At 40.2% G+C, this 24,098-nt stretch overlaps 1 protein-coding gene across 1 annotated transcript; it reads left to right on the plus strand.

Annotated features, from left to right (window-relative positions):
* Nucleotides 1–3,112: 3,112 nt before the first annotated feature.
* Nucleotides 3,113–23,876, plus strand: LOC119502247 (immunoglobulin lambda-1 light chain-like). Its single transcript, XM_037793115.1, has 6 exons — nt 3,113–3,161; nt 3,267–3,562; nt 19,556–19,625; nt 22,729–23,079; nt 23,177–23,200; nt 23,285–23,876. The coding sequence occupies exons 1-6, from the start codon at nt 3,113–3,115 to the stop codon at nt 23,404–23,406; spliced, it is 912 nt and encodes a 303-aa protein (XP_037649043.1). The 3' UTR covers nt 23,407–23,876.
* The last annotated feature ends 222 nt before the right edge of the window (nt 23,877–24,098 follow it).

The raw sequence follows: 24,098 nt of genomic DNA on the forward strand, positions 1-24,098 counted from the left end.
GGCAGCTACCCAGGATAGGTTTGCAGTCCCAGTGGGAACATGGATTATTTCTGCAAGAATTTGGGTCTTTATTTGAGGCCTGGGCAGAGGAATGCTGACCTCTCCGATTTCAGACACAGAGGAGGCTCTGTTTGCTGAGCGGAAACCCCCTCTGCAGGCGAGTGGGATTCAGCAGTTGACTTTACAGTGAGGGTAAACATCAGAGGGATGCTGATGAGGTGAGGTCTGGTAAAAGCAGATAGAAAGGGAGATGGAGATGTCCATTAGGAGGGACTGGGATTTTTAAAGCACTTTAAAAGGTCAGAAAATATATTTGATCACTTCTACCCCAGTGGTATTTGGTCATGGAGATAGCTTTGGTTTTATTGTAGAGGTTTTGGAAAATCTGTCACCGAAATTGATGTCATCACCCCAATATTGGAGGAGAATGAAACTCTGTTAATGGTACAATGTTTGGTGCCAATCCATGTGATAGATGTTTAAGTGAAAACTTTGACCTGCTGTCAAAAATTTCATTCTCTGGGGGCCCACAGATCAACCAACGGCCTCCTGACATGGAGCAATGCCACTAGCGTGGCAAAGATGACTTTCTATAATTTGGGTCAACTGATGTTTTACAACCCAGTCGCCAGGAAAGAAATGTTGGCATTGTACTTTTCTTCGTAACAAAATACGTTTCATGTCAGCGTTGTATCACGCTTGCAAAGAAACACAAAATGCCACGAGGTTAATGTTGTGAAATGATTGGGGAGGTTTAGGAACAAAGCTACTTAGTTAAAGGCAAGGTTGGTAAAGATTTTAGAATTTATTTTTTGTTATATTAGTTGAAATTCTCATTACATAACGAAACCAATCAATAAATCAAATGCTCTGAAAAAAAATGAAAATAAATCTGGTATGTGTGTCTGTTGCGGGACTGTAATAAGCTGTTGCGGGACTGTAATAAACCCGTCCAATCATTTCTTTAAAGGTTCCATATTGTAAAAAATTTGATTTTCATGTCTTTTATATTATAAAGCAGATTTAAGTGCTATATAAATACTGTTAATGCTCAATATACGGAGAAATACACAGAGCATGATTTGTATAACCGGAGTGACGATAAACATCTTGACTCTTACTTTGCGTGTCGCTCGTTGTAGAACGTCATTCGCTCTGACCGATTGCAAAAAACGTTGACATTCAATGTATCTGTGCTTTGCAGAAATGTACAATGCCAACATTATTTTTTCCTGGCAACTGAGCTGTGCTTTAATGTGCATATAAGAGTATACTGTCATGAATAAAGTTTTTCTTTGCATTAGGGCCGTCAAAGTTAATGCGATACTACGTTTTAACCATGTCATACTAGCTTGTCATGAAGGCAGTTAAATAACGCTCCAAACTTTCGCTAAATTTTGGCGAGGAAAAACTGTCATGGCCATTTTCAAAGGGGTCCCTTGACCTCTGACCTCTAGATATGTGAATGTAAATGGGTTCTATGGGTACCCACGAGTCTCCCCTTTACAGACATGCCCACTTTATGATAATCACATGCAGTTTGGGGCAAGTCATAGCCAATCCATGTGATAGATGTTTAAGTGAAAACTTTGACCTGCTGTCAAAAATTTCATTCTCTGGGGGCCCACAGATCAACCAACGGCCTCCTGACATGGAGCAATGCCACTAGCGTGGCAAAGATGACTTTCTATAATTTGGGTCAACTGATGTTTTACAACCCAGTCGCCAGGAAAGAAATGTTGGCATTGTACTTTTCTTCGTAACAAAATACGTTTCATGTCAGCGTTGTATCACGCTTGCAAAGAAACACAAAATGCCACGAGGTTAATGTTGTGAAATGATTGGGGAGGTTTAGGAACAAAGCTACTTAGTTAAAGGCAAGGTTGGTAAAGATTTTAGAATTTATTTTTTGTTATATTAGTTGAAATTCTCATTACATAACGAAACCAATCAATAAATCAAATGCTCTGAAAAAAAATGAAAATAAATCTGGTATGTGTGTCTGTTGCGGGACTGTAATAAGCTGTTGCGGGACTGTAATAAACCCGTCCAATCATTTCTTTAAAGGTTCCATATTGTAAAAAATTTGATTTTCATGTCTTTTATATTATAAAGCAGATTTAAGTGCTATATAAATACTGTTAATGCTCAATATACGGAGAAATACACAGAGCATGATTTGTATAACCGGAGTGACGATAAACATCTTGACTCTTACTTTGCGTGTCGCTCGTTGTAGAACGTCATTCGCTCTGACCGATTGCAAAAAACGTTGACATTCAATGTATCTGTGCTTTGCAGAAATGTACAATGCCAACATTATTTTTTCCTGGCAACTGAGCTGTGCTTTAATGTGCATATAAGAGTATACTGTCATGAATAAAGTTTTTCTTTGCATTAGGGCCGTCAAAGTTAATGCGATACTACGTTTTAACCATGTCATACTAGCTTGTCATGAAGGCAGTTAAATAACGCTCCAAACTTTCGCTAAATTTTGGCGAGGAAAAACTGTCATGGCCATTTTCAAAGGGGTCCCTTGACCTCTGACCTCTAGATATGTGAATGTAAATGGGTTCTATGGGTACCCACGAGTCTCCCCTTTACAGACATGCCCACTTTATGATAATCACATGCAGTTTGGGGCAAGTCATAGCCAAGTCAGCACACTGACACACTGACAGCTGTTGTTGCCTGTTGGGCTGCAGTTTACCATGTTATGATTGGAGCATATTGTTTTATGCTAAATGCAGTACCTGTGAGGGTTTCTGGACAATATCTGTCATTGTTTTGTGTTGTTAATTGATTTACAATAATAAATATATACATACATTTGCATAAAGGAAGCATATTTGCCCACTCCCATGTTGATAAGAGTATTACATACTTGACAAATCTCCCTTTAAGGTTCATTTGGAACAGATAAAAATGTAAAAACAATTAATCATGGACAATCATGCGATTAAATATTTGAAGTGATTGACAGCCCTACATTGCATACATTCACAGATAATGACAGAAAGGAGGAGCACCGCAGGAGGAACTAAAACTCTCTCTAAGTTCATCCCACAGGTGTTCATTGTGCCAGTACAGCGACAGAGACAAAGGAGTCACCATGATCAGAAGCCTCAACAGGATCACTCTCCTGGTCCTCTGGCTCTCCTGTGGGTTTCAATTCAAATCTTTTGACTGACCTGTACTCAAACTGTAATTGTTTGAAAACCAGCTCTCTTCTTTTAAAATAATTTTTCTCTCAATTTCAAACGCAGGCCTCTCACCGTGTAAGGAAGTCCATCAGGGTCCACCAGCCATCTTGGGACGTCTTCATGATTCTGCAACAATCAGCTGCAGCCATTCGATCGGTTCATACGACACAATGTTGTGGTACCAGCAGCCGACGGGTGACTCTGAGCTCAAACTGATCGGATATGTTTTCTACAGTAGCCCGATTGTTGAAAAGCCATTCAGTGATAATTTCAAAGTAACCGGAGACGGCTCAAAGAAAGCTGAGCTTCATGTTCTGAAACTTAGACATCCAGAGGACAGCGGTGTGTATTACTGTGCTGCTGCTGCTGCTGCTGCTACTGTAGTACGCACAGTGACTCAGTCACCTTCTCTTCTCTACAAAAACTTGATGAACGGACTCTGAAGGAAAGGAGCACACCTGCGTCCAACCACAGACTGCCACAGAAAATTGGCAGTGATTAGCAGAAGACCCATGTTTGAACCAACATAATGAATGAATAAGCAATATGTGAACATGGTTTTCAGGCCAGATCTTACTAATGTTGTTGTCATCATCACCTCAAATAAGCCCTCAGTGGCATATGATAACATTTAAAAAAAAAAATCAGAATTGAGGTTTCAGGAAACACTGAAACTGTTGGTGCAGGTAAGGACAGATCCTTTATGATCACTGGTGGTTTTGAATAAGGCATAAACTGCCTTTAAAGGTCCCATATTGTACAGAGTGAGATTTTCATGTCTTTTATATTATAAAGCAGGTTTAAGTGATATATAAATACTGTGAAAGTATCAAAACACTCAATCCACAGATAAATACACACAGCCCGTATTCAGAAACTGTGCATTTGAAACAAGTCGTCAGGATTTCTGTCCATTTGTGATGTCACAAATATACAATATTTAGACAATTTCACAGTTTTAAACGTAAACATTCTAAATGTGTCCCAGTTTATTTCCTGTTGCAGTGTATGTGAATGACATCAGCTCACAGGATGTAAACATGGACCCAAGCTGTTTCCTAGTGACGTAATTCCGGTGCCATTCCATTGAAATGTTTCAGACAGAGCGTGAATACAGGTATATTCAGGCAGACAGTATGAGAAAAATAATGTTTTGTTTGAACATTAATGCATGTAAACATGTTCTAGTAGAAACCCAAAATACAAGTATAAGCATGACATGTCCCCTTTAAAGGTACAGTATGTAGGATCTGGCGGCATTTAGTGGTGAGGTTGCAGATTGGAACCAACTGAAAACACCTCCCGTGTGCCGAGCATGTAGGAGAACTACAGTGTCCAATGGCCCTATCTAGAGCCAGTGTTTGGTTTGTTCATTCTGGGCTACTGTAGAAACATGGCGGCCGGCTCCGTGAAGAGTGGACCTTCTCCCTATGTAGATAGAAACGGCTCATTCTAATGAACTGAAAACACAACGATTCTTATTATCAGGTGATTATACACTAAAGAAAAAATATATTTATGAATATTGTATTATACCAATAGATCCCCCTAAATGCTACACACTGTACCTTCAAGCACCGGTTTCTGTGGTTGGTATTTTTTAATGCAATGGACAGGAAAACCAATACTATTTCAACATCATGTTGATTCATTGAAAATGCTGATTTCAAATGATGGCATGGGATTTAAGATCACTCTGCAGTAGTTAATCAAAAGGGTGACATTGTTAATGAGACAACCTGGCCGTGCTGCCAGCTGTTATCCTTGTGTTTTCCCATCTGTCTCTGTTTGTATATGGTGTGGGTGTGCTTCCCTTCTCGGCTCCTGCCTGATTACAATTCATTCACCTCACCTGTCCGGTCTGCGCAGCTGCCTTCCATCTATACTCATCAATTCTGCAGTATATCTACTCCGGTTCTCCATCTATGCATCGTCAGATTGTTGTTGCAACCACAACGGTGGTGGACAATGGCATCAGCATTTATAGAAGATCCTGTGGAGCTCGGTGTGCTGATAGTGGGAGGGTCTCTTAGGAGGGCAAGAGTGTTCAGAGACCGGCAATACCCTTTGGCATTCCCTGACCATTTTATATATGAGAGATGTAGATTCTCGTCGGAGGGATTCTCAGGATAGAAATTTCATTTGGGATACTGAAGCCCGCTTCACCTGCCTTCGTGGGCGCACCATTCCCTGGCTTACCGAATCATTTCAGCGTGCGTTGTGCTCCACATTTAGCCACCATACCGGAAGAGAGGGCCTCTCTTTCAGTCAACAACCCCCTGATGTTGTGGACCCCATCACCCTAGACCAGGGGTCAGCAAGCTTTACTATCAAAAGAGCCATTATAGGCAAAGAAAAAAATCTGTCTGGTGCTGCAAAGTATTTGAGCATTGTGATGAAGGTAACACAGTTTAAGTATATCATAATATTACAAGAAGAAAAAAAAAAGAAAATAACACATACAATTACTACGTTATAATATTTTTACTTTATTCTCGTAATATGACTTTATTCTCGAAATCTCAGATTTATTTTTTTTCCTCAATGTGGCCCTAATACTCCGTCGTACCATAGACCTACAACAATGATAAATAAAAATGAAAATGTAAACAAAAAACAGTTATTCATTTCCATTTTTTTAAACCCACAGGGAGCCACTGGAGAGGAGCTGAAGAGCTGCATGTGGCTCCGGAGCCGCAGGTTGCTGACCCCTGGTCTAGACCTATGAAAGAGACCAACCCACAGCAGTATTTTGCTTAAACACACACAAAGAACAGGCCTTTTTTCTTTAAATTAATTAACAAGTCTTTAGTCTTCAATTATTATTTCTTAAAATTACGGTACTGAATTGCCTTCGTTTCATACTCTAGTTTCTCCACCTCAAGTTTCACTTTTTTAACTAAATGTTTTTTGTACTACATCAAGTCCCAAGACCCTCTTGTAGATGTTTTTTGTTTTGTTTTAGATTTTATTTGTTTACACATTTAAAAAAGGTACGAGTTGATATGACATAAACAATGACGAAGGTGATGGAGAGAAGCAAAAACCCCTCAGGGGAGCTTGATCAGGGCACTCTCCAGAGCATACCTTAATCAATTATAAAAAGAGGATAAAATATTAAAAAGGATGGTAGAGAGAGAGAGAGAGAGAGAGAGAAGGAGATAAAAAAAGAAAAGGATACGATTACACACACAAGCAAACAAAGAAGAAAACGTCCATATGCAAGTAGACAAAGTGTTGGAATAGAATTTAATATGATTCTCATTGTTATATCATCAACAAAAACTCAGTATTGGCAATCAGTTTACAGCGATAATCCTTAAAGCATCAGTAGGCGAGATTGGAGCAAAAATGATTAAAAAAAGTTATTTTTATAAAACGGTCGCTATATCGTGACAGTAGTACATGAAACAGGTAACCTGAAAAAAATCATGTTCCTCTGTGTCCTCCGGTGCTCCTAGCGGCATCTGCAAGATTTCACAGACCGGAGGAAAACAAGCAGCTGATTTGAGGTCTGCTGTCCAGCTGCCGTCTATGAGTGCCTACTGTCAATCACTCGCAAACTCCGACCGGGTCAACCTAGGCAGCGCTGATGCCTTACGTTAATGCCTATTTCTCTCCTCAAATGTTTTCAGAATCATCTTGTAGTGCACGGTTTAGCTGTAAAATTAGAAAGTTTGTGACGCCGCCGCCATTGGTGAAGGAACGCCAAGATCCGGTCACATGACCGGAGCACAGCCAATAGGAATGCTCTCTCAATGAAATGACCTGTGATTAGTCAAAGTCTCCCGTCACGGGCTAGATGTTCTAAAGCCTGAAAACAGAGCCATGAGGAGGAGCAGAAGTCTAGTTCTCTCTCAAAACACTTGAATTACAATATGCTGACAAGTTACTACGGAATTTTTGCCCAATAATTGCAAAAAAATACTGCCTACTGTGCCTTAAATGAAAACATTGGGGGATAAAAACAAATCTTTAACATCTTACTGAAATTGATCTGGTGCCACCTTTAAAATATGAGATGACAGAATGTTCCACATCACTGAACCTTGGTAAATCGAACCAAACTGTAACTGAGATGTTCAACACATAGGAGGTCGGAGTCTGTACGTATTTCGAGTCGAGACCTTGTTCCGACCTGAAACAAATAAAAAAATAATACAGTTGCTTTGACATTTATTAACGAGGACCTATTACGCTTATTTCCAGGTTCATATTTGTATTTTGGGTTTCTACTAGAACGTGTGTACATGCTTTAATGTCTGAAGTCTGAATGTTTGAAGTGATATCTGTTTGAAAGGCTCCGTTTGAGCTCCACAGCTTGCCCACTCTGTTGTGATTGGTCCAACGAACCAAACTCTTCGGACTCTGCTGCAGCTCCGCTCTAAGTAGCTTTATTTGTAGGCATGCAAAACTAGCCATTATGCAAAAAGGGCAGTGTTTCTGTGGTGGAGAGTAACTTTCACATGGACTTTGTAACTATGTAGACCTTTTACATGCACAAAAAAATATATAAAACAAGAAAAAGCATAGTAGGACCCCTTTAAGCGTTGTACCTTTGCATGATTTTGCATAATTCTTTTGAATTTTTAATGGGAAAAATATTCAATAACTTCAGTATTATGCACTGTAGTACGACAAAAATCACTTATTAAACTAATTAAGACATTTTGATGGCACTACACTTTATTAAAGTGAAGTTATTGAATATTTTTCCCATTAAAAATTCACCAAAATTATGCAAAAGCATATTTTTCCAAACTAATTGTTGCAGTACAACTATGAGGAGATCATTGATGTGTGAAGTAATTTTGGTGGTACTACACTGTATAATACTGAGTGGTCCCTGACCACTTGTCTCACAGCCAGCTGCACAGAGACCAACGTTATGTGTTAAGTGTTAATTAAAATGAGGTTGTAGCTCGTTGTCTACCTAAAAGTGTGTTAGAAAGAGACCTCATTTGTGTTTTAACAACGCTTCGGTTTTGAGTTATTGATCCAGGAAGTTTGAATCTGTGGCTGTGTGAGCAGCGTCAATGTAATGTTATGTTCACTAAAAGTGGAGAAATCAATGTAACAAAGCTAAGCCTGACTAATCCCTACATCAAAAAACAAAAATGCAAAAAAAAAAAGACCTAACTGTGGCAAACACATTTACAATACTTACAAGTTTTGTTCAGCAAAATAATCTTCACAAATGAACACCACTTTTATGATTTTTAATGGACGAGTCGGCCTGACGTCTCATATAGCCACATGTTGGCAACCGCATTTTGAAGACGAAATTCTTAAGTGGGGTATTAATTGATGTATTTTATATCGTAGAACAACATTTTTAAATCTCTTCAGCTTGTGTTAACCACAGACCTTATTTCAGGCATCTAACTAAAAACCCATCGACTTCCACACGAGGGAACCAGAAGTGCAGAAATGCTCATTTCCGGGTTTTAGGACTCGTTCCTGTAGCAGTGGCAACACAGTGGCATACACATTTTTCATAATAATTTAATGAATTGATGAAATGCAAATACAGTGTAACAGTGTACTAGAAGGTGCATTTCTTACATTGTTTGATGTGGAATTTGTGGAAACTTTAAAGCACTATATCTGTAAAAAAGAAAAAAACTCTAAGTATCAGTGTCACAACAATTTGTCTTTTACATGATGCTGTTAAAAATGTTGCATAAAGTCATACACACGTTGCTTGAAGCTTAATTACTCTTACTCCATCGCAACTACCAAAACATGTGGCTATAAGGACAAGAGAAAACAGGCTTTGGGGTTAGTGTATGAAAATAAATACATTGTTGCGACACATCTCTTAAAGGGACCCTTTGTAAGAATCAGAAATGTCTTGTTAACAGCAACACCTGAGGCCGTTAAGTCAACGAAAGTCAGCGTCCTGTTGCTAGCGCTTGTGCTCGCTCTACATAGACATGAACGAGCATCGGTCAACACAGTGAGGCGACAAAAGTCAGCTAAAAGCACAATATCACTCTATATTTCAGCTGCTTGGCAGTAATGTTAGCTGACCAGACGAAGGTCTCTCCATGAATCAATGCTGATCCTAGTGTTGGCTTTTCCTGCCTCAGCCTCCCGACCGCGGCCGGAGGGAACAGAGGAGACACCGGAGTTTTGGTCGGAGACGATAACGTTTCTCTCTGCGGAGCCCCGTCACTTCACAAGACACGGGAAACCTCTGTTGGTCTGGAGGAGCTGCAGCAGTTATTTCTGCACAAACGTCCACTGTACATTCACTAGATATTCTCAGAGCTAAACTGCACGTGTGAGTGTGCGCGCAGCCGTGAGAGTGGAGCGAAAGAGTGAGAACGAGCGCGGTGTGTGAGTGAAGGCAGGCAGAGGAGCAGAGTACAGCAGAGACTCCGGCCCTGGAGACCAAAGCTACGGTCTCCCCCGCGTCCTCAGACCGCGGCCAACACTGTTTAACAGACGGGCTTCACTAGATACAACCAAGAGGTTTTGGTGCTTCCGTGTAGTTTGTGTTGGAGTCTCGCCTGAACACCGTAGCCACACACCAGCACACATGGGACACCGACCCACAATGATTTATACGTGGAAGAAGTTACAAACAGTCCCTTTAATGGTTTACCAGTAGTTGTAGATACACCTTCAAAATCTGCAAAGTTTATTGCAACTGTACTTTAAAGTGTAGTATTAAGTCACGTCATTAGCCAGTACACAATTATCAAATAAAAACGGCAATCTAAACTCATGGGGAGCTCCATATCACTACTAAAGACGGAGTAAAGTGTCTTGGCTGCATATTAGACAGGTTTTTATCAGATGAAAATACGGCCTTTAAAGCCCCCACCAAGATAAATCAAAGAATTAAATTTCTAGCCAGAAAAGCTTCTTTTCTAGAGAGCTCTAGTTCAAATTCCTTTTGATTACGCTGCCATCTCCTGGTATACCCAATTACAACACTTAAAAAGCAAATTATAAAAGGCCCAAAATAAATTGATAAGGGTTATATTACAGTTTTTCTCAATCGTTGTGGCAGATATTTTCTAAAGTCTTAACTTTTTCTAAACAGTAAGTACAATTGTCACAACTGTAATTGTCACAACTCTTTTGCATGTTTTCAAAAGTTAGTAACTCCCCCAAAACATTTCATTCATGCTTCAAAACCGAGCCATTCTGTCAGTAAATTGGCCAATGCCACCAAATTGAAAAGTTGCTTTGTCATCCTGTGAGCCGTACTGGTCAAAATGTTTTGGTGTTTTTTCACCATGGCAGTCAACCCTGGAAGTGTTCTAATACACAAATCTCTGTTTTGTTCTACTGTTTTATTTGACACTGACTGCTTATTGTACTGAATGTAAGTTTGTGTATGTGTACAGAGCTTTTTAGATTCCCATTTCAACAGTAAGTCAAATACTCTACAATACTGTAATAGTTACGGAGAAAAAGGATATGCACATTTGTATGTATACAGCACATTTATTTGTGTAGCAATGTGTTACATGTTCTGCAAACAGAAAATTCACTTTTGATCTTTCATGTAAAGTCGTATACAGTGAACAGAAATTTTGCCACAAAATTACATCTATGCCAACAAAACAACAAAAACCCTGCAACAATGACAAAACCTGCAGTTCAAAAAACACAAATTATACCTCCTCGTCATAGATATTTATGGAATATATATGTACAGTATGTCTGACAGATTTTGTTAATTGAATGGATCACTTTGCATGTGATGGCTCAAACGATGAAAGGTTGTTTAGAAGTTGTGAAGAGGATGACAACTTCACTGAGAATCAACTCATCAGTTTTGATCAGCAAGACATGTGCAAGTGGTTATTGTGCAAATTGTAGACAATTGTACTTACTTTTTGTGCATGTGCCAAAACTAGTACAATGTTGCTTGAACGAATGAGATATTCTGATCAGTTGTGAACAACAAACTAATTGTTTAGAGCAGGAGTCTCCAACCTTGTTTCCTCTGAGAGCTACTTTGACAAAATGAAAGTGGCCGAGAGCTCCTCATACATTTATTTTATAATATTAGTAACATTTATTCACATTGCTCAGCGTTTCTCGCCTCAAATGTTTCCAGAGTCATCTTGTAGTGCACGGTTTTGCTGTAAAATGAGAAAGTTTGTGACGCCGCCACCGCCATTGTAAAATCTGGTGAAGGAACGTATTTTACATGGTTGGAAAGCCTGTTTATTAACCTTCACAATGATGTCCAACTTGTAAGGATCATGTATTTGTGGGATGAGCAGCACAGTTGATTATGTGGGTAGCGCCCAAGTAAAATTTGCCAAAATTCTCTGCCGATGCTAAACAGTTTATTCTCCTGTTGGTACTGACTCTTGTTTTGATTTGTTTGGTGGATTGGATGATTGAAGTCTCTATCAGTTACAAGGAACAAACAAGACATATTGGCAATTTCACACTTTATTCATTTAATACACCGTCAGGAGCCTCAGTAGTGGTGGAAGATCCATACGCAGCCACAACAGCCTGGCACCTCCTCCTCATGCTGGTCACCAACCTGGTCACACGTTGCTGTGGGATGGCGTTCCATTCCTCAACCAGGATTCGTTGCAGGTCAGCCAGCGTGGTTGTGTTGGTTACTCTAACACGTACAGCACGCCCAAGCTGTGTGTGTGTAGAAGGGTTGTAATGGGTGTAACTATCACAGTGTCTGAATACTTGATGGGGTTTTTTTTAGAACACCCAAAGTCATTGCTTTCACCCCATAGTGTAAATAAAGCTTGACAAAATCTATTATTGTCTTTTTCTTACTTTGAATATCCTATAGGCTTTATATAACTCTATATAAAAATATAAAAATGGTTACTTCTGATTTTTTTATGATCATTTGTTGTGCCCTATCATGTTTTGTTTTTGTTGTCATTTCAGTGTACAATATGCGTAAAACTATGAAGTTGATCTGGTGGACTGTCAATCCTTGCATCCGTAGCTTTTGCATGAATTTGAAAGTAATTGATTTATATCCCACTTGTTTTGTTCGGTCTCAAAAAAGGAAAAAATGCCCCAAAGACACTGCGGTGAAGATGAGGAGAAGGGGACAACATCTAAGAGTGTAATTGAGTGAAGCTTGTTCAACAGATGAAAGGGGAGAAAGCTTGCGGACATTGCAAAACAATGCAAGTGTAGCTGAGTCAATATGTTGGTTATGTTATTTTTATTATCTTCATTTTTTGTGAACATTCTCAAAACCGGTGTGTCATACTTTCTTTTGCCATCAATATCAGCCATGTTATTTGTATTGTAACTTTACTTGTGTTAACTTTGTATTGAATTAATGAAACGGTTTTGTTTTCATGGTTCCGGATTGCCTGTTGTAGCAGGGGGGGCTTTAATTGTTGACGCACAAAATACACATAGGCAAAGCATGGACAGCTTTTGTGCTGGGGACTGAGAAAGAGCCTGCCACTGTGTGTGTGTGTGTGTGTGTGTGTGTGTGTGTGTGTGTGTGTGTGTGTGTGTGTGTGTGTGTGTGTGCGTGCGTGCGTGTGCGTGTGCGTGTGCGTGCGTGCGTGCGTGCATGTGTGTGTGTGTTGACTGTGCCCTGTGCTGCTCCTTATAGAAAATAAAGATGCAGATCCTGATTCCCGGTCTGAGTGGTGTCCTTCAATCTACGAGCAACCATTCTAGAGCTGCTACACAAGGAAGCTGTCGAGGCCGACAAAGCAACCTCAGAGGACATGAGGCAGATGAAGGAGAATAACGAGCTTCTGCTGATAAGAAAGCATCAAACACCCCAACTGCCTTGCTTAGGCAGTAATTTTTGATGTTCACATCCCCTCCTACTAAAAACAGGATTTTAGTTAAATCCTCTTGGAGGCTCTTCAATTTCAGTTGAAAATGTTTTTTTCTAAATAGCATGCAAATAGCGGAATGAATCAGGTTGATAACAGATGGTTGTCATTAATTGATTTACAGGTTGAAATGTTTCACTAATGTTTAATAGCTGTGTGATTGTTTCAAATTTACAAGGATCACAAAGAGCATTAGTACATAGGTAATTATGGTTAGGTAATGCTTATTCAGCCTTCTTGTGCATTTATGAAGTATTACATAAGAGACCCATGTGTTCACATTAATATATAATAAATTATGGTTAAGTAATGCTTATATAGCATGCGCAATAATTTAAAGGTTAGACTATATGTTAAGAAACGTCTCCATGAAAAGAAAGGAACAACCAAACCTCTACATGAAGACCGTGGAGTGTGTCCACTGATCTCAACCTATATCAAAATTTGTCATAAATTGGAGCACGGACAAGTAAGTGGACAATCATAACTTAGCCTTAAATAAACAATTACAGAAACAAACAGTTGTATGGCTTAGCTGTCAACTTCATGACATACCTGTTAGTTAACATCTTTATCAACCATTTACTAATATTACTTAGTACATTCATTAGCATGTAAATCCTTAATAAATGTTAACAAGAGATCTGTTTTAAAAGTTACTTAATGCTTATTATTGTATTACTTAACTGTTAGTTCACAATGTTCAGAATAATTTTCATTTTACAAACACAGTGTTATGTCCAACCATGTTGTTCTTTCCTAATCCTAACTATAGGGGTGTTGTTGGCTAATCCTAAAATGACACCAAGGTTAACTATAGTGGTTTTGATGCCAAAAATAGCGTGACGCCAAGGGGCGGTGAGTGACGAGTTGGGATGAGAACATATTGGCATATACTAGTTGACTCAGGCTTTACTTGTGTTCTCTCTCAGGTGTATCTGGTCGAGCCTGATTGAGGGAAAATAATAAAGAAAATATGAGCCCTATACCACTTTGAACTGAATTAAGCATTGAAGAGCACATAGAGAGGATGAATTAACCTGCTTTAGTATGGAATTCCATGTATCCTGTGTTAGAGAGAGGCCTTAGTCCTTCTCCCAGGCTGCTCTGAGCTTGTCAATGGGGCACACCTCAGGTCCAACACCTTGCCATAGAGAGCTGAGATAACCCTTTTGTGAGATGGATTTAAAGAAAGGACCGTATTAAAAACTGTTGTGTCTGTTGATGTACGGGAGCTCGACAATTGAGAGAGCACAAAGTGCCTTGCTTGTAGATATTTAAACAAATTTGACTTAGGAAGACAAAAACATTTTTGCTCCGAGTGAAGTTCCATCACTACCCAGTCAGGACAGTCGGGCTGACTGTAAAAGAAAGACCAAAAGGCAAGAAGTCACAAGTTAGCAGCCCAGTAATAGAAACGAAAATTTGGAAGTACCAGACCACCAGTAGCCTTGGTTTTTTGAAGGTGGGCCTTGTTAAGACAAGGACGCTTACCATGCCATATATAAGAGGAAATTATCGAATCAAGTTGGTCGGAGGATCTGAGGATAAAGAGTGGTAAGGCCTGAAAGAGATACAAAAATTTGGGTAGGATGATCATTTTGATAGAGTTGATATGCCCCACGAGAGACATGGACAGAGGTGACCACTGTTTCAGTGTTTGTTTAATCGGGTTTAAAAAAAACAATACGATTTTCTTTGTATTTCCTAGTATTTGAGATGCCCAGATAGGCAGGTTGGTGAGGCCTAAGGTTCGTGCTTCATTATTAATGGAAAAGAGCTCACTTTTGTTGAAATCTAATTTGTATCCAGAAAATCGATCAAACTGACTGAGCAGCGACAGAGCGGAGGGCAGTGAGGTACTCGGGTTGGAGACAAAAAACAAAAGATCATCAGCATAGAGTGAGACCCTATGCTCCGTGTTGCCTTTCCAAATACCAGATATGTTCTTGCAACTATGGAAGGCTATGGCAAGTGGTTCAATGGCCAAATCGAAAAGCATGAGGCTCAGAGGGCACCCCTGGGTTCAGACGTTTGATTTTTGTAAGATCCTTGTGTTTTTGATGGGTCCGGTAGTTCTGTTTTCGTAGCTTTATTCCTGTTAGGTTCAAGTTAATGATGGTTTAGGTTTGAGGGGAAAGCCCAGATCCTACGACCCACGGTCTAGCAGTCTCCCCTTCTTTTTGTCAATTTTGGCCAGCCCAGTCTTTTGCTGGTAGGTTTGGGTTGGGTTTCTTGTCATTTACCTTGTTTATCAATAAACTGAATGTTGTTTTCTGCAAATACTTGACTCTTTTGCTTTTGATTATGTTGGACCTCTTTTGTAAAGAGCCTCTTTGGGGGTCGTAAAAGGAATACAAAAATGTAATTTTAGTCTACTTGTGCTCTAGATGGGGCAGTAATATTATAAGCATTTACTTAAACATTCCCAAAGTCGACGGTTTTCTGCCAGCTGTCCTTCCTGCATTATATGCAACTGTATTTCTTTTAGCCTGGATTATGTGTTTAACATCATTGTATATCTGTATTATTTTTGTTTGTTTGTTTATTAAATATACTGACAGTAGACATATAGCCCATAGCCCAATTGAGAAAACCTGGGTTGATTGACTGAGTTTATAACCACCGTCGTAGGACGGCTGACTGTGGTTGTTAGAGTTAGTGAAGCCTGATGACGAAAGGATATCCTGGGTATGTTCAAATTGTTTTGTAGTACAGGCCTCAGGATCATTACCCTCCTACTCCTTTGCTGGTCTGCCTGCCTCACCTGCTTGGTACCATAACCCAGAGTCCACCAGTTACTGATTGTAACAAAATCTCGAGAGGATAACCATGAGCTGAAAAGTGCTGACCAGTCTGATGATGCCAACTCGTGACAGGAGAGATCATAGACTGAATTACGAGACGATCCCATCAGCTGCTGTCTCACTGTGAGAGATGTCTGTGTGTTGGATTCAAATGATCTCACCTCTCATCATCTGCACTGTTTCTCTGCTATGTACTGCAGGTGATTTTACCCCAAGGGCTTTATTTGTTGATTGTTAAACACCATGAGACTCAAAAACCCATGTGGTATATTATGCGTTATATGCAAAATATTATTTATATCCAAAAGGGAGCATTTTTTAACATCTCAGCTTGTTTTCTTGCTTGATTCCAGGTGAAGCATTGACTACTGTAGTCCATCAGACCCCAGGCTTACTGGTGGAGAGGGGTCACTCTGCTCAGATGGACTGCTGGCACAGCATGAATTGGTATGACATGTACTGGTTTCAGCAGTTACCAGGGGAGAGTATGAAGCTGATCGTCCACACGGTGCCTTTCAGGCAGCCTGACTTTGGGAACTTTAGTCAGGACAAATACTCAGCCAGCAAGACTGTGCCTGAGAGCGGATCTTTCACAGTGAAACATGTGGAACCAGGTGACAACGGAGTGTATTTCTGTTTTATTGCGTCGGGACACAGTGATGCAGATACCTGTCAAGCTGCACCAAAAGTACATCAGAGTCAGGAGGGGTTTCATTACTTCCTTCCAGAGAAGCTGGGTGACATGTGCATGTGGCTTCACAATGTGGTGATCGTGGTTTATGTTATGTTTCCCATGCCTGCAACACTTTTGCAACCAAGGAAAATAGTATTGCAAGAGTCTTGAGTAACACAGTTTTAATGTTAAAAGGATCTTCTGTATCTTTGCCCGTTGCTTTGCGGGTAATGACTTCTGTTGAAAAGCAATCATCATGCCAATTTTTTAAGCTGGAGCACAAGGCCAAGTAGACAATTATAGACCCATCTGTATTCTACCTGCTTTCTCAAAGGTCCTGGAAGAAGTCATCGCAGAACAACTAGCTGACCACCTCAAAACCAAAAAACTCATTCATCCTACTTAATTTGGCTTTAGGCAAGGGTACTCAACAGAAATGGCCATCTGTTACCTCACTGAGAACACCAAGAGCTCCCTTGACAAGGGCAATGTGGTGGGAGCGGTGTTTCTAGACCTTAAAAAGGCTTTTGATACCGTGAACCACAACATACTCCTGAACAAACTTAGTGCTTTTAATTTTTCAGACCAAGCAACTACCTGGTTTGCATCATATCTCCAATGTAGAGAGCAACGTGTAAAAATAAATGACAAATATTCAATCCCCCAACAATCCGGAATGGGTATTCCACAAAGCTCAATCTTGGGCGCGCTGCTTTTTCAGCTTATATATAAATGACTTGCCATCATGCTGCAAAACAGCTGGATGTCAAATGTATGCTGATGACACAGTCATTTACTTGTCAGCTAAAACCCCTTGTGTAGCAGCAGAGACACTATCTAGTGAAATGGAGGATGTATCACAATGGCTCAAAAATAATCATCTAACCTTGAATCTTAAGAAGACTTTGTCAATGTGTTTCTCCATTAGAAGGAGAGCACAAGATAAGCTTACAATCAAAATTGATCAAGAGGAAATAAAGGAAGACAGTGATTTTAAATTTCTAGTTGTCATTCTGGATTCACAACTCAAATTTTACAAACATGTTATAAAGTTATGCAAGACAGTAAAGGTAAATCTGAACAGTTTTAGAATGATATGACAATACATACCCCTTAAAGCAGCTCAACTGTTTATGCATGCAAGGATATTTTCACACTTGTCTTATTGTGTTACTGTATGGAGCCAGGCTTCACAGTCAACTGTCAAACCTGTTGCATCGCTATATAAACAAGCACTGAAAGTAGTGGATCAAAAACAAATGAAATGGCACCACTGTAAAATTCTGAAAAATTATAAGCTGCTCAGTTTTCATAGTTTTATCAACTTTTCTTTTATCAAAAATTGACTTTTAAATGTGTGAACAATCTCGCCCCAGCTGTACTTTGTCCATATGTCACCAAAATGAATACCAATAGAATAGCTAATAGGGGATCAACAAATGGTAACTGCAGAGTGGCACAGTGCAAAACTACCTTCGGTCAGTCATCTTTTTCAGTAAAAGGAACACATTTCTGGAACGCCCTCCCAACAGAAATAAAAATACAACCTGACCTTAAAACGTTTAATGAAAAGGTGAAACACTGGCTGAAACTAAACCAAACCTGTGATCACTGATTATTGATTGGGAACATATGTAAATTGATTGTAATGTACGATGTTGCATTATGTGATTTTATGTATCAAGTGCTATTCTGTATGGACATGGTCTGCAAATTAGCTATGGCTAGAAGTCCTATATAAGTAGCATCGGTTGCACTTTAATAAGTGTAACAATGCCTATGTATTGTCCCTGTCAAATAAACTAATAAAATGTTTGGGGAGGTTTTAATTCTGTCATCCATCACAAACTAAGAATGTCTCTCTTTTTGTATCCAGGTGCCCTGCTCTTATCCGGAGCTCTGCGGTCTCATATATAAAACATTGCATAGAATCCACACAAAATGTTTGTGTACGTACAAATGAGGAAATACACATACGCCAAAAAAAATTCTGATTTAGAAAACCACGCGTACACCTGCCAGTGTGCAATTTCCTTTTATAAATCCCAAATCAACTTGGAATTGTGGATCAGGCTCATATCCCGCCCTCGACACATTCAACCATAAATGGTCAATGAAAGCACCTCATGAGTGTTTCTGCATAGAAATGAGCCTGCTGATCAGTGGTTCTTTACGCTGAAGGAATTTTTCTGACACAGAAATTGAGGTGCTTGTGGGTGAGGTGGTCTCTGAGCAATCGTTCTCTTCTAATTCTTGTATTCACGTAGTCCTCGCAGTGCCAGTGCATCCGTCATGCAGCATTACGGGTCACCGCAAAATCTATATGTTTACAGCAATCGGACTGATTGCTTCAGAAATGATCGTGTCAATCAGTGTATCCCCACCCTGGGATATCACTTGAAAATGGAAGTTTGATAGGTGAACATGATTTATTTATTTATACATGATATTATTTTAGTTTTCTTATGGATAACTAGGCCTGCATTACAAAAAGGACATGGAGTGTAAGGATTGTGCGAGAGCTGTCTAAGCCCAGGAAGTGCGACGGGCTGTGAAGCAAATTTTCATAGTGGCCAAACGGTGGTACTACAACTTCCGTGTCCGTCACGTGATGCCATTGGGCCCAAAAATACTTTTTCCCATTGACTTACATTGGGAAAGAGACGTCTGTAACTTTAAACTTTTTGTTCAACCGATGATGATAATTTCAACAGCTGCGGTGGCTCCACAAGCTGACCACGAGTGTCAGTTCTGTCACATCGTTTAGAGAAGATTATATCAGTTAAAACTGGGTGGGATAAAGAGGTGTGACCAGTAAAGATGTTTCCTTGTCCTGTTCGCATCTTTTCTTAGCTGTCACAGAAATAGCAGCAGTCAGGCTGCATGGAGCTCACCTCAGCTGTCAGTCAAACCGACCTGCACAGCTGCTCTTTCAGACAGACGCAGAAAGATGGAGGCTGAGATAAAGAAAAGCTGGTTGGGGGGAAGGAAAGACACGACGAGCAAAGAGAATTCAGGTTTTTGTGTCATGCTTCTTCACTGTGGCATTCAAATCAGGATTGGCCTGGTTATGTACCTGTCTTCGGATATGGAACTAAACTCACTGTTCTGGGTAAGTCTGAAAAATGTTTATATTGTTTGACAATAAGGGAAAAACTGTCTGACTAACTAACTGTCAGATACCTGACTTGGGAAGAATGTGACCGGCCTGATCCTAACAAAACCAACATGACCATTTTAGATAAATGTTTCCATTTAATATTATTATATTATATTATTTTTAGAAATGTCTTAAGATTCAGAGACTACAAAGTAGATTATATACATTTATATACATATATATATATGAATATATATATATATATGTATATATATTTTTTTTTTTCAGAAATCCGATTATGTTAGATTCCATAATGTATAATTTAAGATTAGCTAGTTTAATATCTACAAGGCATGGTTTGATGTATTCTATTCTCTTAAATCAACCAAATCTTTCAAAAGAATTATGGCACTGAATGGGAACACTGTAACCTGTAGGGCCATGTTGTTTGTATGTGGCATTTATGTTTAGCATGAGAGCATGAATCCTCCTGCGTCCTCCTCACTGTGCATTTCTAAATTCTGGTATTAAAATCTCACAATATCTCCAGGAATTTGATAAGCAGCTTTAAAGAAATGCCCTTATTCTCTTTCTTGCCAAGAGTTGTAAATACATAGCTGGAAAGAGCAGCCAAAGAACGTACGTATATTACTAAGAAGTTAAAGTCAATTGTTCATTCAATTGCAACATCAGCGCCCAGCAGCAGAGCTACGCTTCTGCCATTTTGGACTGAAAGCGTCTATCAGACGCCAGTAAAACGTCCGCCTACAAAGTGCCATACACAAGTAAATCTAAATTATTTTCTATTATAATGTCATTATTTAATGTTTCTACTGAAATGACCTGAGTAGAACAATAGAATATCATAAATATTCATACTATTATAACTATTTACTTACTTACTTATTCATTTATTACATTTTTTGTCCGGCCACTTCCCAGAGGAGCATAAAGGGAGCGATGGACATAAATGAAAGTTAGAAAAATCCAGCTCACAGATTTTAAGAGGAATCTCAAACTTTTTCATGTCAAGGAAACAAAATGGAGTCCAACAGACCACAGACCATGGATGTAGAAGAGGTTGTGTCCTGTGCTTTTGCCCTGCGTGTTAGTAAATAGCCTACAACTCCATTAAATTCTGTTGATGTCATGCTACTAGCACTACTAGCTACTGGCACTACTAGCTACTAGCACTACTAGCTACTGGCGCTACTAGCTACTGGCACTACTAGCTACTGGCACTACTAGCTACTAGCGCTACTAGCACAACTAGCTACTGGCACTACTAGCTACTCACACTACTAGCTACTAGCACTACTAGCTACTGGCGCTACTAGCTACTGGCACTACTAGCTACTAGCACTACTAGCTACTGGCACTACTAGCTACTGTCACTACTAGCTACTAGCACTACTAGCTACTGTCACTACTAGCTACTAGCGCTACTAGCTACTAGCGCTCCTAGCTACTAGCGCTACTAGCTACTGACACTACTAGCTACTAGCGCTACTAGCACAACTAGCTACTGGCACTACTAGCTACTCACACTACTAGCTACTAGCACTACTAGCTACTGACACTACTAGCTACTAGCGCTACTAGCACAACTAGCTACTGGCACTACTAGCTACTCACACTACTAGCTACTAGCGCTACTAGCTACTGACACTATTAGCTACTAGCGCTACTAGCTACTAGCGCTACTAGCTACTGGCACTACTAGCTACTGGCACTACTAGCTACTAGCGCTACTAGCTACTGGCGCTACTAGCTACTGGCACTACTAGCTACTGGCACTACTAGCTACTGGCACTACTAGCTACTAGCACTACTAGCTACTGTCACTACTAGCTACTAGCGCTACTAGCTACTAGCGCTCCTAGCTACTAGCGCTACTAGCTACTGACACTACTAGCTACTAGCGCTACTAGCACAACTAGCTACTGGCACTACTAGCTACTCACACTACTAACTACTAGCACTACTAGCTACTGACACTACTAGCTACTAGCGCTACTAGCACAACTAGCTACTGGCGCTACTAGCTACTAGCACTACTAGCTACTGACACTACTAGCTACTAGCGCTACTAGCACTACTAGCTACTGGCACTACTAGCTACTGGCACTACTAGCTACTAGCACTACTAGCTACTGTCACTACTAGCTACTAGCACTATTAGCTACTGTCACTACTAGCTACTGTCACTACTAGCTACTGTCACTACTGGCTACTAGCACTACTAGCTACTGTCACTACTAGCTACTAGCACTATTAGCTACTGTCACTACTAGCTACTGTCACTACTAGCTACTAGCACTACTAGCTACTGTCACTACTAGCTACTAGCACTATTAGCTACTGTCACTACTAGCTACTGGCACTACTAGCTACTGGCCGATAGCCGGTTGTTTGGGAACAGAGACGTTAATACATCCACCACGGTACAGGCTGACAGCATATAAAGCTCATGGGTGTATTAGAAGATAATAGTGATGAATTACAGCCAATATATCCATTATTACAGCCACATACAGCTAGCAGGAAGCTGACAGAACCAGATATGTCATATGAGCGTGCAGGGCGGTGCAGTCCCATGGGTCTGATGACCGTTCATTATGCCGAGGAAAATAACTCTGGATTCAGCTGTTAGTGAATTTTATAACTTTTAGGACATAATGATTTAAATGAGGGATATTTAAATGTTCATACTGGGAATATGATTTACCTAAAACAAAATGAGTGGCCGTTGTCCAGAAAGCACCAGAGATGTGTCTCTTTGCAGCAGCTGGTTAGCTTAGCTTAAAAGAAGGAGAAGGAGGAATCAGGGCAGAACTAGCTTCTTTAGCTAGCCTGGCTCTGTCTAAAGTTAAGAAAATCCACCTACCAGCAGCTCTAAAGCTCACTGATTAACATGTTGTATCCTTACTCGTTTGTTTAACTTGTACATCAAACCAAAGTGTTGTCACTGCTGGTGGCAGCTAACTGGCTGCAGGCTGTAGCTCCATATTTATCGAGCAGACTTCAGAGCGGTATCAGTCTTTTCATCTAACTCCTAGCAAGAAAGAGAACACGCTTTTTTCCCTAAATGTGGAATCATTCTAATGATTTGTTTCTTTTGTCCCGGCAGATTCAAACCGTTCTATCACCCCGCCAACAGTGACGGTGCTTCGACCTTCACAAAACGAGTGTCGAAACAACAAAGACGAGAAAAGGAGGAAGACCTTGGTGTGCGTGGCCTCTCGTTTCTACCCGGACCACGTGAGTGTGTTCTGGCAGATCGACGCGGTAAATGTGGAAACGGATGGCGTGGCGACCGACAACGCTGCCCTGTGGGAAGGTGAACATTACAGCATCACCAGCAGGCTGAGGGTCCCGCTCAGGGAGTGGTTCACACCAGGCAAGAAGTTCACCTGCACCGTCAGCTTCTTCAACGGGAACGAGACCGTGCACCGTTCAGACTGGGTCGAAGGCGTTGAAGGTACGTTCATTTGCAACTCAGAAGACGTGTTTTTAATGATGTGAAACGCCAGGACTGCACTGAAAAAAAACCTATATCTACTTTATCTTCCTGTCAGGACCAGGAGCTGGAGCGATAAGAGGTAAATATAGTTTTGTGTGAGCCTATCAAAGCATCGACACAACTGAAACATGTCATTCATAAAAAGTGATGCAATCTCTTGCAGAGAAATATTTGAGGATCACGCACACTGCCAAGCTGTCCTACGTTGTTTTGATCTTCAAGAGCAGCATCTTTGGAGTCTTTGTGGTGTTTCTGGCGTGGAGGCTTCAGGTTGGTCCAACCTGACTCATTGTGGTGTCCCTGTACCAAAGAAATCCCACTGGAAGTGTTGTACTTGCCATAGAAAATGGCTCTGTGAATACTGAATGAAACGCTCATGGCCAGGAGGTGCATTTAAGCCCCTATCAGACATTGAATACATAACATTGTTGGCTTCATCTGTCTGTTAAAGTGATGGCTTTCTGTCAGAACAAAAGTGTCCGTTATGTAAATGTTAGTTAAGGCTTCATGCCGAGCGGACACGACAGGACTGTTACAGAAAGAGTCACAATGCTCGTGCAAGAAGGATAGTGGCACCACTGAGACCTGGGCTGTGGTCCAATAGTGTTTTTTGCTAGGGAAGGTTCCTAACTGAGTTAAATGACCCAGAAGTATCAAAGTAGCAGCCATGGGGTTAGGGTTAGGGTTAGGTTTAGGTTTAACCTTAACCCTAACCCAGCCATGATAAGAGCTGTTGGAATTCTCTGAATGCTAAGGAAAGGTGTTTCAATGGATTCAATAGGTTTCTAGTTTCATGTGATGTAGATAGATAGATAGATAGATAGATAGATAGATAGTAACTTTATTGATCCCGAGGGAAATTCAAGACCATGTATCTCCACTCTATGTTTAAAACTGAGCCTGCTACAACCTAAAAATCGCAAGTCGCATTAATGTGTTCAAGAAATTTGCATTAATGCGTTATTATTTCTTAACTT

The sequence above is a fragment of the Sebastes umbrosus genome, chromosome 14 (assembly GCF_015220745.1).
Source record: "Sebastes umbrosus isolate fSebUmb1 chromosome 14, fSebUmb1.pri, whole genome shotgun sequence".
Classification (NCBI taxonomy): Eukaryota; Metazoa; Chordata; class Actinopteri; order Perciformes; family Sebastidae; genus Sebastes; species Sebastes umbrosus.